We start from the raw sequence: 17,156 nt of genomic DNA on the forward strand, positions 1-17,156 counted from the left end.
CTGTATTTTGTTTTGATTAAAATGAGAATCCCTCTCATTTATCTTCAGAGAGAAAGTAGGCATTGAGTACCTGGTCTGGTTAATTCAAAAGTAATTTGATCAGAACATCCATAATTTACATTGACTTGAACAGTAGGGAAGATGCAGAGCACTACCAGATATCAAGTTTATTAATTTAAACAGACTATTTACATTATGCTTTACATCTTGTGAATGTAAGCTACTCTAAGCACATATAATGACCCACATTTTATAAGGGGGAGACTTGCACACAACTGTGCCCTTAAAAGTAATCTGTTGAGCTTGAATGACACTCCAGTCTGCTCACACGCAAACCAGGCCATGTAGCTGAGTGCATTGCTCTTCACACAGCTGTGCCATCTTGTTCCCAGTGAAATCTGCAGGCTTTGTCATTGATATTGGTGGAATCAGCATTTGGCCCAGAGGTTTTTATAAATCCAGCTGCAACTGGATATTTTCAATTCACTCTCAAAGCTTTGGACTCTGCCAGACAGCATGCATCATCCAAACTTGCAATTTAAAATTTCCAGCCCTTTTGATTGACAGTGTATTATTGTGGTGTAATCTTTAACTCTAGGGACTTGATCTTAAAGAGAAAATCTCATTCTATGCCTTTATTTGCTTTTAAATTCTAGAATCACATATCTCTACTCTCAGGTTTTATCCCCTGTCACAACAAGATGCCCCAAGTGGACAGTACCAACTGTAACAACCCAATTTAAAACAGAAGGATGAAGACAAGTGAGTGCAATCTGAAGGAGCAAAGAATCAAGACCTGCAGAGCCACTCAGCTATACTCAGGCAATTTTACCTTCACTGCTAGTGCAGTTACTCTCAGAAGTGAATTTTGTTTGCATCGATGTTTCTGTAATGGCTGCACTCCATACCAATATCCACTTCTGTATGCAGAGCATGGGGTTTCTGGCCAAACGTGATCCCTCCTTATCACCCAACTGAAAATGCTTTGTTTTCAGACTATGACGATTGAAGCCACATTGACAGAAAGTTCTTACCATTTCAAAAGTGCATGATCAGGCCACTCACTCAGGCTGTGAGGAAGAGGGACAGGAATAGGTAGACAAAAGGTTGCATGTCTAAGACAAACAGTTACAGTGGTGTGTGATTTAGGTGATCAGTCTCTTACTACAGGTTGTCCGGTGACAAATTCACACTTTTGTATTTTGTTACCAGCTATGTGACCAGTCACAGTCTAGAATCCACTGCAGTAAACTCTGTCATACACAGACACAAATTAAGCTGCATAGGCTGCTTAAAAAAAGCTAAATGTCATGTTTACAAATTTATATATTTTTAAAAGGAGTGGATTTGCAAAAACATTGAGTAATCTCATCCAAATTTCTTGCTCATTTCTAATTTTTAAACAGTCATTAATTATTAACGAATCAAGGAAAATCAAAATATTTGGTGCTTACTCTGATATGAAATGATTAGTAAAACCCTTGAAATTAGTGACTACAACCTGAAAAAACTTATGTGAGGGGGAACTGAGGTTGACACGGTTGACACCTGCTCACAATCCCTCACATATAGGAAAAAGAGCTAAATTCCTTGGATTTCTTTGTAAGCAGCTGCAGGAAGGTATGCTCTGCCATGAAACTATGGGGCCAAATGTACTGATGGTTTAAGCAGGATAGGGCCATAGGTGAATCTTTAAGTGGATAGGAGTAATGAAACAGCTGTACTTGCAGTAAGTCTTCGATGCTGGAAAGGCGTCTGGGGACATTCTCAACATGAATAAAATATGTTAGACAGACAGCAAATTTTTTTCCTACCTTACCAAGCAAAGGGAAGAATGGAGGACCCATGCGGAGGTTTATTATTTAAAGCTCTAACAAAAGTAACATTCTATTAAGCAAAAGCAGTACAATTTATACAGTAAGTAGTGTGGAGAGTATTTGACAGGAAGAAAACCAGCTAGCACATAGATGTAAAATGAGCCCTGCTTTGCTTTTCATACTCACCAGAGAAAACCAGAAGACCATTCAAATCAATGGAATGACATTTATAATATACCATTGTGGTAATGTAAACAAATCCTTTGTGTATGTATGTGAAGGGGAGGAGGGCAAGGAAGGGAAGAATACTGTTTTAGCTTAGTCACGTGCATGTAGTAGCTAAAGTAAAGTTTTGGCATCAGAACACAAACCAGTGATGAACAAGTTGTATTTATTTTGCATAGCCACTAAACTCCAAGTCGATGTACAGCATACAATTTTTTTGTGTACACCCATTTGCTAGGTTCAGGCTAGCATCTAATCCTCTGGACATCCCCAGAATAGTTAGACTTCTCTACATTTGAGCTGAATTTGGCTTAGCAATGGCAATGCACCATGTTACTAATAGTAACCCTCTCCTTCAAAAGCTTTGTGTTTCAACTGTGAAAAAGACACTACTCCATAATACTTGTTTTAATCAACAAAGCAGGATGCAATAAAAAAAAATACAACTTTGTAGTTTAAAATCTGAATTTAGGATTTTTCAAAGCACTACCAGATGAAAACTTTAACAGTATTTAACTGCCTGCACATGAATAAAAGTGCCGAATTCTAGTTGTAATCAATTTAGTATCAAAAAAAGAGCCAATAAGCAACATGATAAAGTCAATGGAGCTATGCAGCTTTGCACTAGCCAATGAATAGACTTTATACATCTTGTGTTAATTTAAAAATTGGTAGTGGAGATAGTTGCTTACAGTGGTGTAAAACTTATTACTTTTGATAAGAAGCAAAATTTTTAAATTATAATAATAACAAAAATTTGGAGGAAAAAAAAATTAATAGGGAACCTCAATCTCTTCTGTCTGTTAAAAAATATGGCGCCTCTAAGGAGCAATGCCAAGCAGTTTTCATGCATTAAAAGTTCTCCATGTTTATGAGAGCAACCAAAGTCAAATAAGCACTCCAGAAAATGGTACATGATGATTCTTACCGCATTGATTTCTTACTTAGGATGAAAGTGCTAATAATGCCTTCTTTAGCTTCAGAGCAGCAAAAGAACAGATGCACCTGTTGAGTTGGACAATGGTTTAAGAATGGCATCAGGGCCATATAGCTGTGATTCACCCCAGTCCTAGTGGGAGCTTCCTTAATAGGAAAGGCTGGGATGCAGTGTACACGTGAGTGCATCCTGCAGTCCCAGTGAGTTCCTGGCTGCTGCTGTTGCCTGGACACTGCTTTGAAGGCTGGAGGCACCTGACTCTGCCTCATCTAGTATGGTAAGCTAAGATAGTCTTATGAATGCAAAGAAACCCTCTATAGCCTAAGAAATGAGCCAAGGAGTCATGGTTGGATGCTAGACCTTGCAAACAGCTAACAGTTGGGTGGGAAGGAGGATATCTTCTGGTGCTAATTCACAAAAGCTGATGTGCTGATGACTACTTGGCTTGGCTTTGCATCAGTTTCAATTAAGTGTGCTCCTCATTACTTTAATCCCTGAGTTTGTCATTCCTGTTTTCTTCCTGACTTGAGAGATTTGAAGGTAACCATGAGCCTGCACACATTAGCCTCGCACACACTCCCCAAATATATTTTCTTCATGCAATCATGTTAGAAGCAGCAGAGAATGTGCAAGTTCATCAGACTGTGCTTACTCTCCTCTTCAATTTTCTTTAAGTTAGCTTCTGCTTTCCCCTAGTGTAGGTCCGATAGTAGAAGTGTAGGAAGAGAGCAATAAGGCTGAGACTGTAGAGGAAGACTGCAGTGTTGAAGCCATCAGGGAACGGGCATTCTGTGAAGAGGTTGTAAGAAGAATGAGCAGCAATGGCTACAAACTGGCACTGGAAGAGGGGGAAAAAAGAAGCAGCCAGGTTAGGGATCCTAATGAGACATACCCCAGCTGACCATTTGGTCCATCATAGAGTATCACAACATATTAGTAGTACCCTCAACCCAGGGTAGCACCTCTTTGCCTCTCCTGACACCTCTGAAAAACTTGTCTTTCAAGCCCAACAGTGTTTTCCCAACATGAAAGGCTGTCATGTGTCCATCAGAGTGGCTTGCCCACTGCTGCAGGGATCAGGCTTGGGATCCAGCCTCTCCCGCCTAGGAGCAGACCACTCCCTTGTGCCACGTCTCTGCCACTGGCCAGTAAATGAGATCTTGCAATACAGAAATGAAACGTGTGAGACTCCTCCTCTTCCCTGATGGCAATCAGATTACTATACCCATAACCATTTTGATTTGTATTTTAGCTTACGGAGAAGAACTACAGATGCTACTTTTACTAATTTAAACATTAAAATTTCTTTTTATATTTTCATAGAATCATAGAAGCACTGAATAGTTTGGGTTGGAAGGGACCTTTAAATGTCATCTAGTCCAACCCCCCTGCAATGAGCAGGGACATCTTCAACTAGATCAGGTTGCTCAGAGCCCCGTCCAACCTGACCTTGAATGTTTCCAGGGATGGGACACCTACCACCTCTCTGGGCAACCTGTGCCAGTGTTTCACCACCCTCACTGTAAAAAATTTCTTCCTTATATCTACCCTTATTTAGTTTAAAACCATTACCCCTTGTCCTATCACAACAGGCCCTGCTAAAAAGTTTGTCCCCATATTATAAGCCCCCTTTAAGTATTGAAAGACCACAATAAGGTCTCCCCAGAGGCTTCCCTTCAGGCTGAACAGCCCCAACTCTCTCAGCCTTTCTTCATAGGAGGGGTGTTCCATCCCTCTGATCATTTTTGTGGCCCTCCTCTGGACCTGCTCCAACAGGTCCACATCTTTCCTGAGCTGAGGACTCTAGAGCTGGACCCAGTATATATTTTACTAAGTCACTTTTCTCAATATCCTGAAGCAATGAATTCTACATACTGAAGATATGTTAAACAAATAAAATCTGATTTCCTGTGCTATATTTTGCATTACAAATAATTTTTTTAATTTCATGCAACGGTTTGTTGTTCTGCCTTTGCCATTCAGGGTAAATAAGAATTCTGGACCAGCTTCCAGTGCACCACTATTTTACACCTACCCTAGCTTTTCCTTCTCATCTTTGGTAACTGCAAACTTTTTGTTTGCATAACCTCTGTTCATGTGGAATTAACTCTCCCACATGCTTAAATATAATCATTGCCCTTGTCTGGAACATTGCTTTTATGCTGTGTCTTTGAAAAACCATAGGGTTGTCAGGATTTGTCACCTCTTCAGAGGTGAAGGAAAGAAAATCCAAAGGGATTCTCTACAGAAAGAGTAAAACTCACATATTTTCCTTTAACGCACCTCTGTTTGCCTGCAGTTAGACATACTCTTCCTTTTTGAAGAAACAGAATGAAGGCTGCTGAATCTCCCGTCCTACCAAGAATCCAAAGTTTTCCCAAGTTACCACCCCACACCTCTCAAAATCAAGCCATATTTTCAGGGCTCCAGCGGGTAAAAGGCTGTCATATACAGCAGAAATGGGAGAAGTCAAATTTTAATTTTTCTCTCTCCTTCCCATTACACAGATGGGGCTTATTAGTTGATATGGTCACTGAAGGCCTCTTGCTAGTTTTCTGAGTACCATTTACAGCAGGTCACCAATCAGTACACCTCTTATAGTGGTACACTAGGACATCTAAGAACATGGTGACTTCCATAGTCAGCAAACAGAAAGACTTGATCCAGTGAGGGGACAAGGGACAGACAGCAGGGGCCATCACACCTGACACAAAGAAGTGCAGAGATGAACACATGGAACTAATTACCAGCTGCATGATGGTTAGGTAACGCTTCCACCATAGGTAACGGTGCATCTGTGGTCCCAGGATGGCCAAGGCATAATAGCCGTACATGAAGATGTGTACAAAGGAGTTTAGCATCCCAATAAAGAATGCTGAGGAGTAAAGAAGTCAGCATGAACAAAACACACCACACCATTCAAGCCTAACCCTCTGGTGAGCTCACAGCCACTCTAATGGTGCTTTCAAAATACATCATATCACCCCTATGTATGAACCTTCGATCCAAACTCCCCCCAGGAAGCATTTCATATACTCCCATCTCCTTTCAGCATACATACATCCAATATCTAGTGCTCAGCAACAGAGGAGACCTTCAAAGGCAGAGGAGACAATTCTTGATCTTCTGACATAAGCATTTCATACCATTCTGCCATCAAGGCAATGTAGCCAAAATGGCGTTCTATAAAAGAATATCCCAGCATCTTGTATAGGGCCTACCTATAGTGGTCTAGTACTCTGTCAGCTTCAGATGCTTCTCTTTGGTGGAGCAAAAAGGAGAAGCAGTCTGAATACAGACCAGAAAGGGAGTGAGAACTAGGCTGGACCCAGTCAGACCAGGAAATCCAGAACCTGGGCTGCTGCACCAGGACCAGCTGAATGGGGACTGAGAGAGATCTGGGCTGGGTAGAGATATAAATAGACCTTGGATAGGATGTTATTATTTTTGTTTGGACAAGGAATGACTGGCAGATTCTTGTTCTGGATGAGGCAGTGGATATAGCAGTCTAAATAGCCCAAAGAACTGAGCATATGGCATCAACTGAAACACACATGTTTTTCACACCTTTGGAAACAGATGAGCTTCCTACCTGCTAGTCAGCCCATCTGCACTGTTTATGCTATCTCCACAGCCCAAGAAAAACTGAAACGCAAGGTGTCTACAGGAACATACCTTGTCCTCCAGGCACATACTTGACCCCTGACCACCAGTTGAACAGCATAGTCCCATGATGGTACACATGCAGAAAAGTCACCTGTTCTTGTTTCTTGCGCAGGATAAAGAAAACCTGAAAGAAACCAGACAAAGAAAATCTTGAACTGATGTGTTTACACAAAAGATTTTACACTAAAAGTGGTAAGAATATTGGTTCTGAATCTCCCAAACCCATTTCTTCTGCTGTAAATAAAAACTGGTGAAATTCAATAGATCTTATACTATCTGGAATGGGGAAGAACTGGAGGGTAGAATTTCTTCCACAGAGCCCCAACTATTTTCACCTTTGCATTCAGGTGCCAAGGTTAAAAGAGGACGCATCTGAGTCTCTGACTGAGTTTCCATATGATTTGCAAATGCTTGGGTCTCGTCCTTTTCAGGACCTAGGTTAGATGTTTACTGGTGCCAGAGAATGATCCACAGAAAAAAAATGCTATGTTGAATGCCCAAACCCTTCTGGAATTTGCATTAGTAAAGAAAATTATTTTGGCAGATAAATGTGTGTTAGGTCACTGTATTTTAGCACGCACACACACATACACAAAAAGTGAATCTGCTTTTCAGGGACTCAGGACTGTCAAAAAGCTGCTTTTGTTGCTGATGAAAAGAGAGAAAACGTGTCAGTGCACTGGCAATAGGCCTAGGAGGACCCCACATGCTGATTCACTTTTCAGACAGCGTGTTGTCAACCTATCCCCCAAAGAGGACTGGATTGTGAAGTCTTAGACGTGCTAGGATACAGCTTACTTGAGCTGACACAGCAGAGATGGGATTCCCTTGTTAGTTCAGTCAGCTATTTATAATATAGGGGAACACCTGAAGACAAGCTGTAAAATGCTACTGTCTTCAGGTGAACTTTCAACTTCACATGGAACACAAATCTTTAACCTGCATCTTTAGGATAATCTGTGGCAGCAAAAATACCAGGACACATACTTGTACATTTGCAGTTTCTTTACTGCCCAACTAACCATACTGCCCAATTAACTATACATTGTTATTCAGCCAGACAGGCAATGGCAGATCCTGTCTGGCAGCCTTAATCAACTGGTAGCTAAGATTTTAGGGGACCATCTGGAAATAGCCATAGTTAAAGCTTCTCCCATAGCACTGTGGTTAGGAGGGAATGCCCGTCTGCAGGAAGGGTGCTGGGGAGTGAATGTGTGCAGCCACTGGGACAGAGGCAGGCAAACTGGACAACAGCAATTCTTTTCTTCTGATAAGGAGCTTTCAAGGAACCCTAGCAGTATGATATCCAGTGGTGGACCTTCAAGGCTAAATGCTGTCAAAACCCATCATGCTGAAGCTGAGCCCTCTTTAGCAGTATCAGCCTTATTCCCACAAACAGGCAGAGCAGAACACATGAAAACAGCATTTACTGAAAAGCATCAAGCAAATCAATACAGGATCAAACAAGGACATTAACTTTTGGCACCCTGCCCCATTCTGACAAGGGAGTGGTCTATTTAAAGCACCAGTCTCGCTATGGAGTCAAGCCGAGCCCTCCTTACCGTATCAAGCAGCTCGATGACTTTGGAGAAGAAGAACCACCAACACACACTTGCCATCTGCTGGGCAGCACAAGGAAATGCTGTTAGACCTCAAAGCAAAATCACTGCTCAGTCTCGTGCCTGAGATTTTCAACTCTGCACTATGTGAATGCTTCCCACCTGGGATCGACAGCAAAGGGGGAAAACTAAAAGGGTCTTTTACAGCTGTGGCTTTTTCTTTTTTATTTTTTTTTTAAATTTTTGTTGATCTGGGGAGAGGAAAGGCATTCAGGGTTGCTTTGGCTGGTTTGATGAGCTGCTTGCTTTTTGCCGAGGCAAGGGTGAGCTGCTCAGAAACTGTTTCTAGCCTTATGGGACTATCTGAAAAACTGAAAAGTTGACATCTATGCTTGCATCTGTTCAAAGCTTTGTTATATCTGGAAGCAAATCATAATAGCTCTGAATTCAAGCACAAAAAAGCTCATGCAGCATTTTGGAAAGCTGAAGCTGCTGGGACCCAAGCCCCTGTGATGACCAGACAAGGAATAATTTTAGCCAAATCCCTCTGCTAAAAGAAATGTTGAGTAAGATTTGTGTCGTGCAAATTAAGGATATAAAAATTGGTTTTCGCATTGACAGTGATCATGCAGAATCCTTACACGGTCAATGGAAAGAGTCACATATATTTCATAGGTAATTTGCAATGTCTGTATTAGACATCTATCGTCAGATGCTAGGATCACCCTCTCTCTAGTGATCAAAGAGGGAACTTAGATGGCTATGTTGACAGAGATGATTAAGAGAACTAAAGCAAAGTGCAACTGTTGAAGCAGCCAATTTAGTGAAACAGATTTACAAGCAACAAACTGGCATGCAAATTGCTATTTATGAGCAAAACAATCTGCATGACCATGGGAGGAGTAGGGCCTAAGGCAAGCTTTGTATAGAACAGTACCCTCATTCCTAGTTCACTTCTGCTGTAATCCACTGGCTGGCACAGGTAGCTGTAGTTGTCCAAGACTGAAGTTACCAGAAACTGAAATAAAAGAAAAGCAATGCAGGTCCATTTTTTGTTCAATGTTATCTATTCAGAAAAGATGTACATACATGCTAAGGTAATAGGGTCTCAATCTAGTACTCACTGACAGAAAATCCATGTAATTTATACAGCTGAGCAAATAGTAAAAGCCTAAAAAAAAAGTACTTCACATCCTTGTTACAATCTGAAAAAGAAAATTCGGTCTGGGCATATTTGTAACTCTATATGTAGTCGCTAGAGCGCTCAAAAGTGCTTCAGCAGGAATAGTGAATTCTAGGCTTCAGAATCTCTCTGAAAATACACTGTTTTCTTTGCAAAGATCCCATACTGCTTTGTTTGGGCTGGTTGCATTTGCCTATTAATTGGAAAGCCAAAAACTGGGCCAAGCAACCAGTATAACTGAACAACCAAGCACAGACAAGCAATTTTCTTATCTGTCCTCAGATCGAGTAATATTTGCTCAAAAATTTGCAATTTGCTTTAAATAAATGTAACCGTTGCATTACAAACTAAAAGGGCAAATTTGTTGACATCAAAATGTTTTTCAAACCTGTTCAGCCATGTTCCCTTGAAGAGTTTTCAAGTGGCCTACGTAAACTACGGGAAGGCTTGTAGAAAGGCTTATGCATCGAGAACAAGCAGAAAACAATGTCATCAATACTCTCTGCAGCAGGAAGCTCTAGTGTCCTTGGCACTCTTGGAGATGACTGCATAAGTCTGGAAAAGCAGTTCGCATTCTCAGAGACAGGTCCATCACCAGCCAGACCCGAGACAAAATGAAGAGATTCTACATCCTTCATACAGTCTGTGTCTACCAGGGACAGCTTTCAACTCATTCATTCAGGAACCTTTCAGTGTTAATTTTATGAATGAGAGGAATATTGAGAAATGAGAGGAAATGAGGTATGCTTTGGAATTAACGCTTTCAACAGGGCAATACTGTTCCTCTTCTGGCAAAAAGTAGACACGTCCAAGTTGGCTCCCACTCCCTTCATTACAGTCCATCAGCAAAAGCTGTTGAGGCTGTGGCTTTCAAACACTTCCTGGATGCTTATCCAGAAGGGGGCAAGCATGCCTTCTCACCTCATAAAACATGTAGCTTGATAATGTCATCATGGCAAGATTATAAGCAATCAGCAGACCTCGCAGCTTCAGCATTTCCCGCTTACGCATGTAGAAGGGCCCCAGTGCCACGACAAAGAGGTAGACAGCAAAGAGAAGCATGACTGGAAGTGGAGAGTGGACCAGGGGCCACAGGTCTGTCCTTGGATCTGAAAAGTAAAACACACAGCCAAAGCTGGCGTATTGCCTACAGATAGATACACATTTATATACACTGCGTATAAATAGTTACATTTAATTACTTTCCTTCAGCATGCTCTCTGTTGCAAAAAGAAAACTGGTGTCTCATGTATCTGTACAAATCAGTACCACAGCCTTCTCCTACCCTGGAGCTCCATGTGCCAGGCTCTGCTAAAAGACTTCAGCACAACATTCGGGTTGGGACTGTATTACTTAGAACACCGCTCTGCTGAGCACCATCTTTCTGCAGCACAGTAGTGGACAGACCTTTCCTGTTATGAGCTGAACTCCTCAGCACAGGCTGCAAGACTGTCCCACACATGGACAAAAGAAGTAGTTCAAGGTACGGCAGGGATGCACAGAACAAACAAAACAGTTCCTGGCTCTTCAGGAGTGTAAAATTTTACAGCTCATTAATAAAATTTTTTCAATCACTGGTGTTATTTCCTTCCTGCCCCACAATGCTCAGGACATCTGAAATTCTCTACCCCTGCATTTTTATATATACTCATAGGATTAACTCTCTTAAAAGCATGCCATTTCACTGGAAAATGACAAAACACTTCTCCCTGCTAAAACCACTCTTCAGTTCTACAGCAAAGGGAAGCTCAACAGATTTTCTGTCATCCCACCTCCTAATCCTGCCTCATCCCTGACCCACAGAAATCTAGGATACATTACATCAGTAAAAATATCTCAGTACCCACTCATGCTTTCCTTTCCTATTCCCAATGTGGTCACTGCTCTGCTCATCACCCTCAGCATCTCTCTTTGTTTCCTGACCAGCCAGTCCCAAGGCCCAGACCCCTCTCACTATTCTAGCTCCAGGATTCTTGCAGAAGTCCTCTACTGAATTTTAGTCCTTGGCTCAGGGTCCTTTTTTTAAAATGCCATCCCTGTCCACATGACTCTGTTAATCCCCATCCCTTCTAAACCTCCCAATTCTTTACTATTCTTATTACAGGCTGTGTGAAGGGTTCTTTGATATTCCACTTCTGGATCTAACAGAACATCAGAAGTCCTGAATCCCAATTTAGACTCTCTTCAGAAATTCAAGTCCTGAAGCATTTATAGCCTGAGCACTATAGAATCATAGAATCATTAAGGTTGGAAAAGACCCTATGCCCCATATCCTTCCCCTATCAGAGCCACCACACAGGCCTGCCATTCCATCTTCATGCCATTTTGTAGCATTTTCTTACATTTAACTCCAGGGATCCAACAGAGCCCTGTGGGGCCAAACTGGACCTGTGGAACCACTAATATTGAAGATCTGAAGTCTCCTAACTGCAAAATGTCAAATCTCAAACACTGAGGAATGCTTTCTGTCAATATTTCATTTGATCATAGGTTTTATTAGCATCACATGGAATTTAAACCTCAAAGTATTGACTCTTTGGTCTACTAAGCTTTCCCTTGACAAATGAATATGCATTTTTAAAAATTCACTTTCTTTAATATTCCAGGCTTCACAGGCAATCCTGAGCACATCATCGTCCTGTCAGAGCTCGTTGAACATCAGAAAGCTGCCGAGAGTTCCCTACTAAGGGCAGGAGAAATCCCCCAACCCTTCGTTCCTTATTGTGATCCAGCTGGAGTGTCCTTGAAATATATTTCAAAACTTAGGGGAAGTTTGTGATCATGGAGAAGGAAAAGTGAAAATCTGCCTAGTGAAAAAAATGTGGGCTCATATAAGGATCATGTTCCTTCTAGGATTGTTCTTCATGATCATGCTATTTATGTGGAAATTCTTATTTAAGGCAGCATCTCTACCTACCTCCACTTTCAAGGACCCAGTTGTAGAATTCCTGAGTTTTCTGCCAAGCTGAAGCCATCACAAGTTCTGGAAAGAAATTAAAATGAGCATCCCTAGGATCAGGTTAACCCCACTTATCCTAGCTTTAACTGAGTCCTGAATATGGAGGCTCCTTAGATAAAGGCTCAGGACAACAGCTAAAGAAAATCAAATAGTTTTCTCTCTGCAGAAATTGAAATTTTGGACCAGGATTAGAGTCATATTTAAAAAAGGAGGGAAGAGGCACCCTCCATCCCCCTCCCCCACCACAATGATTAGCTATTAAACTTCTATTTCCAGATTTCAATATTTTATTGAAGTTTCACCTCTATAAATACTCTGAGTAGCTGCATGCAAAATACCAGAGCCAGGAGCTCTGGGTACCATGTTGAGAAATCAATCATGTGATATTTTTTTTTAAAGCAGTGTAGGCACAACATTCACACAAAGGGACACACCAGGTGGCATAACTGCATTCTACTGCAGACATTCTTGGGGATTCACAATCTGGCACATAGTCTGGGATTAATTCAGTACTGCTGCAACTCCAGAGATGTTAACTGAGCTATGTTACTTATTTGTCTTTCAGAGGCCCAGTTTAACATTAAGTTTGTTTTACTTTATCTTGTATATATTCTATAACATATTATATTAAAGTAGAATACTCATATTTAATATGATGGTCCTCCTCTTCACTTCTTTCCTTTAGTAGGGAGATCTGTTCAATGACATTTGGAAGTTCACCTAGAAAACACTTTACTGCAGTTACTTTCAACAGCTTGTTATCTGCCCTAGTTTTCTCCATTAGCAAATAAACAGGGCTAGCTTCTTCCCCGTTCCGTCTCCTCCTGGTACTGAAAAAAGCACATTTTTTTCTTTGACTTCTCACAGACTGCTAAGCATAAGAGTCCCCACACCTCCTTTGGACCTGTCCCCTACTCTCCTGTGCCCACTGGGTCCCTGCAGCGAGAACAGTAGCTTGTGCATTACATGGCAGGGAAAACCGTAGCCTAATATAAAGCCTCTCATGCTGGCATCAATGTGTTTTAAGGACCCTTATGAAAGTAAACAGCTTCTTAATACCGAGACCACATAGTTCTATGAATGCATAGAGCATGCTTAGCACTGTTTACCTGTTGACTGCGCATCTGGACAAAACCTGTTAAAATTAACAAGGCTTTGCTGTATCCCAATTGTATACAGATTTACTCTGGTGAATGTAATGAGCAACAAAATGTGGCTATACCTACACCTCCCTGTCTGCAGACCTCATAGCCTGAGATGCAACTGTGCACACAGCACCATGTCAGTGACAGAAGCATACTTGCACATATTTCTCTCCTGCAGTCAATCATTGCAGTCAAACCCCTTTTTGGTGTGTTTCTCTGACACATACACTGAGACCCTCAGCACAAGCACATACACTTCTGTGCTGGTTTTGACTGGAATAGAGTTAATTTTCTTCATAGTAACCAATATGGAGAATGTTTTGGTTTTGTGCTGAAAACAGTGTTGATAATACAGGGATGTTTTCATTACTGCTGAGCAGTGCTTACACTATGTCAAGGCCTTTTCTGCTCCTCACACCACCCCACCAGTGAGTAGCTGCGGGTGCACAAGAAGTTGGAGGAGTCACAGCTGGGACAGCTGACCCTAATTGACAAAAGGGATATCCCACACCATATGATAACATGCTCTATATATAAAACTGCGGGAAGAAGAAGGAAGGGGGATGTTCAAAATGTTGGTGTTTTTCTTCTCAAGTAACTGTTACACATGATGGAGCCCTTCTTGAGATGGCTGAACACCTGCCTACTGATGGAAGTAGTGAATTAATTCCTTGTTTTGCTTTGCTTGTGTGCACGACTTTTGCTTTCCCTATTAAACTGTCTGTACCTCAACCCATGATTTTTCTCACTTTTATTCCTCTGATTCTCTCCGCCATCCCACTCAGGGGGAGTAAGCGAGTGGCTGTGTGGTGCTTAGTTGCTGGCTGGGGTTAAACCACGACAGCATCCTGACACAGAGACAGACGCCCTTGTAATCCAGGCAGAATCTGCCAGCAGAGAGATTAGTCAGTGATTATCAGATGGCTCAGAGTCAATCCAGCAGGGATTTCATAAGTTTACATGCCCTCAGACAATCCATATGCATTCCAGCTCACTCTACTCCACTTCGTCTGCTTCCCCCAAACCCTCAGCCTGAAATGAATGAGAAAACCCAGGAAGGAGGAGCAGACTTACCCCAGCAGTGCACACCTGGCTTTGTGCTTCCCTTGCTTCAGGGGTGTTCTCAGTATACAGCTGCTGATCCTCTCAGTCTGAGTGCATGCAGCAGGCAGCAAAACAAGAAGCTCGAAGAGCATTAAGCAGACGCCATGCTCACCTTTCTTCTTTGCAAGTGAGGTGTGTACATTGCCTGCTGGGTCTCACACAGGTGTGGTGGATCTTCACGACTCTTAAGCACCCTTAAGCACAGTTCAGGGTCTCCCGGCAGTACCAAACATAAAACCACAGTAAGCTGCAGGCACCGTGTTGTTGACTCGTAACTTTGCCGGAGTGGAGGTTACATCACATACTCCTCCCACTCCCTCTCTTGCCTCTCCCCACATGATTTATCAGATTAAGGGACTGGAAAGAGGAGGAAAACAAATGCAGAAGAGGACTGGAATTTCACAGGAGTGAACAACTGACCTTTAGTGTCATACTTGGGAGCCTGGCCAAGTGGGAACCAGGCCAGCATTTCTTCTGCAGGTTTCTTCAGGACATGTCATGACAGCTTTTCAAACAATTAAAAAAAAAAAGGGAGTCGTACCTGGATAAGACCCTAGAAAACAGTCTGTTTGGAGCACTCCTTCAGCCCATCACAAGAGACTGTCAACAAGCCTTTTATGTGCTCAAGAAATCTCCAAACCACAAAACAAGGGAGTGGAGAATGGTGCGGACACCCATGCACTCACTCACCCAGGGAAGGCAAAGCAAACTCAGCTGAAGTCATTCCCTCCTATCCAGCCTCTGTCCCTGGGGGAGTCACATTTACTGATTTTAAAGATGTATGAACAAATTTTGAGGAGTTTGACAGTAATATCAAGTTTCCCCCTCCATAATCTCCAGCAACTGTATCAAGAAGAAACACAGAGAGCTTCAGCTGGCAGTGGCTCAAGTCAGTAATTGCAGTGCATGTGATTCTGTCCCATGTGGAGCTATCAATGCAGAACCAGCACTCTGGCTCCCTCCCACCAAGACACAACACAAAGCCAAGTGATGGGGTTCTGCCTGGTCACCTGAGGTGTACCTGTGGTTGGGGTGTAGATATGCCCTCTTATTTTCCCAGGGGGCACTGTTTATTAGCAGAGCTCTGAAAAAAGAACATCATACCTTGTACCACTGCATTGTGTCTGTCGCCAGATACATTACAAGCACTTCTGAAGGGCAAAACACCAAAGATTAGCTTTTGAAAGCAGGATAATTAGACATACCATGTGGTGGTGGTTTTTCATTGAAACACATCACTTGTTAATGCTGCTGAACAACTACTGTGTTTCCATGACTTGTGGAAACTATGAAATAAATTGAACAGATACTTTTGGAAAACGTGGTTTAGGGTGCAGGCTTTGCATTTTGGGGATGGCAGGGGCAGGGTCAGAAGGACAACCTAGTTTTGGAGAAGGTTTGACCTTTAGTATAATATTGGGGGGTTTTTTGTTGATCCAGGTTGTTGTTGATTCAGGTTCAGGGAGAAGATGACAGTGAACTTTATTTACCATTTTTGCAGAGCTTCCTATAAAGGCCCTTCCTTGAAGTTTTTAATTAATCATTAACCAACAGGTTTAATTTCTAAAGTTTTGGTGCCCAAGTCCTTAAAAAGTTTTGGTGATTTATCTGTGTGAATCAGTGGAGGTAATAAATCAGACCAGCCCTTTCTATCTGTCAATTTTGTGTAGATGGCCCTGTATTTTATTACTCCTACCTGGTAACTTTAAGTAATGTTGCTTAAGCTATTTTTATTGATGCATAAGGCTTGGAAATACAGACACAAACTTTTCCATCAAACTTTTTTACCCTGGTGAAAAAAATTCAGCTGAAGTGAATTTTCACAAACACATTTCATTTGGGGCAAAGTATTTTATTGTTCGTGTGAACTAAAATTAAAAAAAAAAAAAATACCATGAAGCATATCTCATTTTTTTAAAGCCTGCCCTGTATCTGAAGTATTCCCAGTGGTACTGCTGCAGATGTTCACTAGCATGGCTGGCAGATGGAGAGATTACATCAGTAACATGGTACTTTTACACTCCAAGAATGGGTGTCCTTTGATGAATGTCAGTACAACTGTGAGGGCTGCTCTGTGGGGACCACACCATAAGCCATTTAGGCCTTCCGTTTCAGAAAAAACTCATTCAGAAAAAAAGCATTGCTCCTGCACTGAAATAGTATTAGGGGAGCTCTGAATGCCAAAGTGAATTGGGTTTTTCATTCAGTGACTTGTCAAGAAAAAAGGTTATTGCAGGAACATGACTTGCAGCCGTAGGAATAAGCTACTCAACTATGTACAATATGTGACAGCTCAGACAAGTCAATCAGAGATTTAAAAGATTACATATTCTAACTATTTTAAAACCTGTCTATCTCCTGCACATAATATGGGTGTTTGCCACAAAATAAATATCAATAATAAATACCAACAGCAAAACAATTCTGAGAGCTTCTAGACAATGCAGGTTTTGTTATTTGGTCCTCTGACTGCTGTTCCTTTAAAACAAAACTGTACCAAAAGCACAAGTTAACAAAATAGACCTGTTTCAACACTTGAGAAGGACAAGGAGAAGTGGGCC

The 17,156-nt window shown here is 41.7% G+C and overlaps 1 protein-coding gene across 2 annotated transcripts; it reads right to left on the minus strand.

The window, feature by feature from the left end:
- Nucleotides 1-15,186, minus strand: LOC104043455 (very long chain fatty acid elongase 4). 2 transcript variants are annotated; one of them, XM_009503080.2, is made up of 8 exons: nt 14,566-15,186; nt 12,305-13,066; nt 10,309-10,496; nt 9,142-9,222; nt 8,208-8,264; nt 6,655-6,769; nt 5,727-5,854; nt 1-3,817 (listed from the first exon to the last, which is right to left on the minus strand). In XM_009503080.2, exons 2-8 carry the CDS (start codon nt 12,360-12,362, stop codon nt 3,650-3,652), a joined length of 795 nt encoding a protein of 264 aa, XP_009501375.2. In that variant the 5' UTR covers nt 12,363-13,066; nt 14,566-15,186; the 3' UTR covers nt 1-3,649. The 2 variants fall into 2 exon arrangements, with proteins under 2 accessions (XP_009501375.2, XP_064318302.1); XM_064462232.1 differs by lacking the exon at nt 8,208-8,264.
- Between the last annotated feature and the right edge of the window lie 1,970 nt (nt 15,187-17,156).

This window comes from Phalacrocorax carbo, chromosome 1 (assembly GCF_963921805.1).
Source record: "Phalacrocorax carbo chromosome 1, bPhaCar2.1, whole genome shotgun sequence".
Taxonomy (NCBI): Eukaryota; Metazoa; Chordata; class Aves; order Suliformes; family Phalacrocoracidae; genus Phalacrocorax; species Phalacrocorax carbo.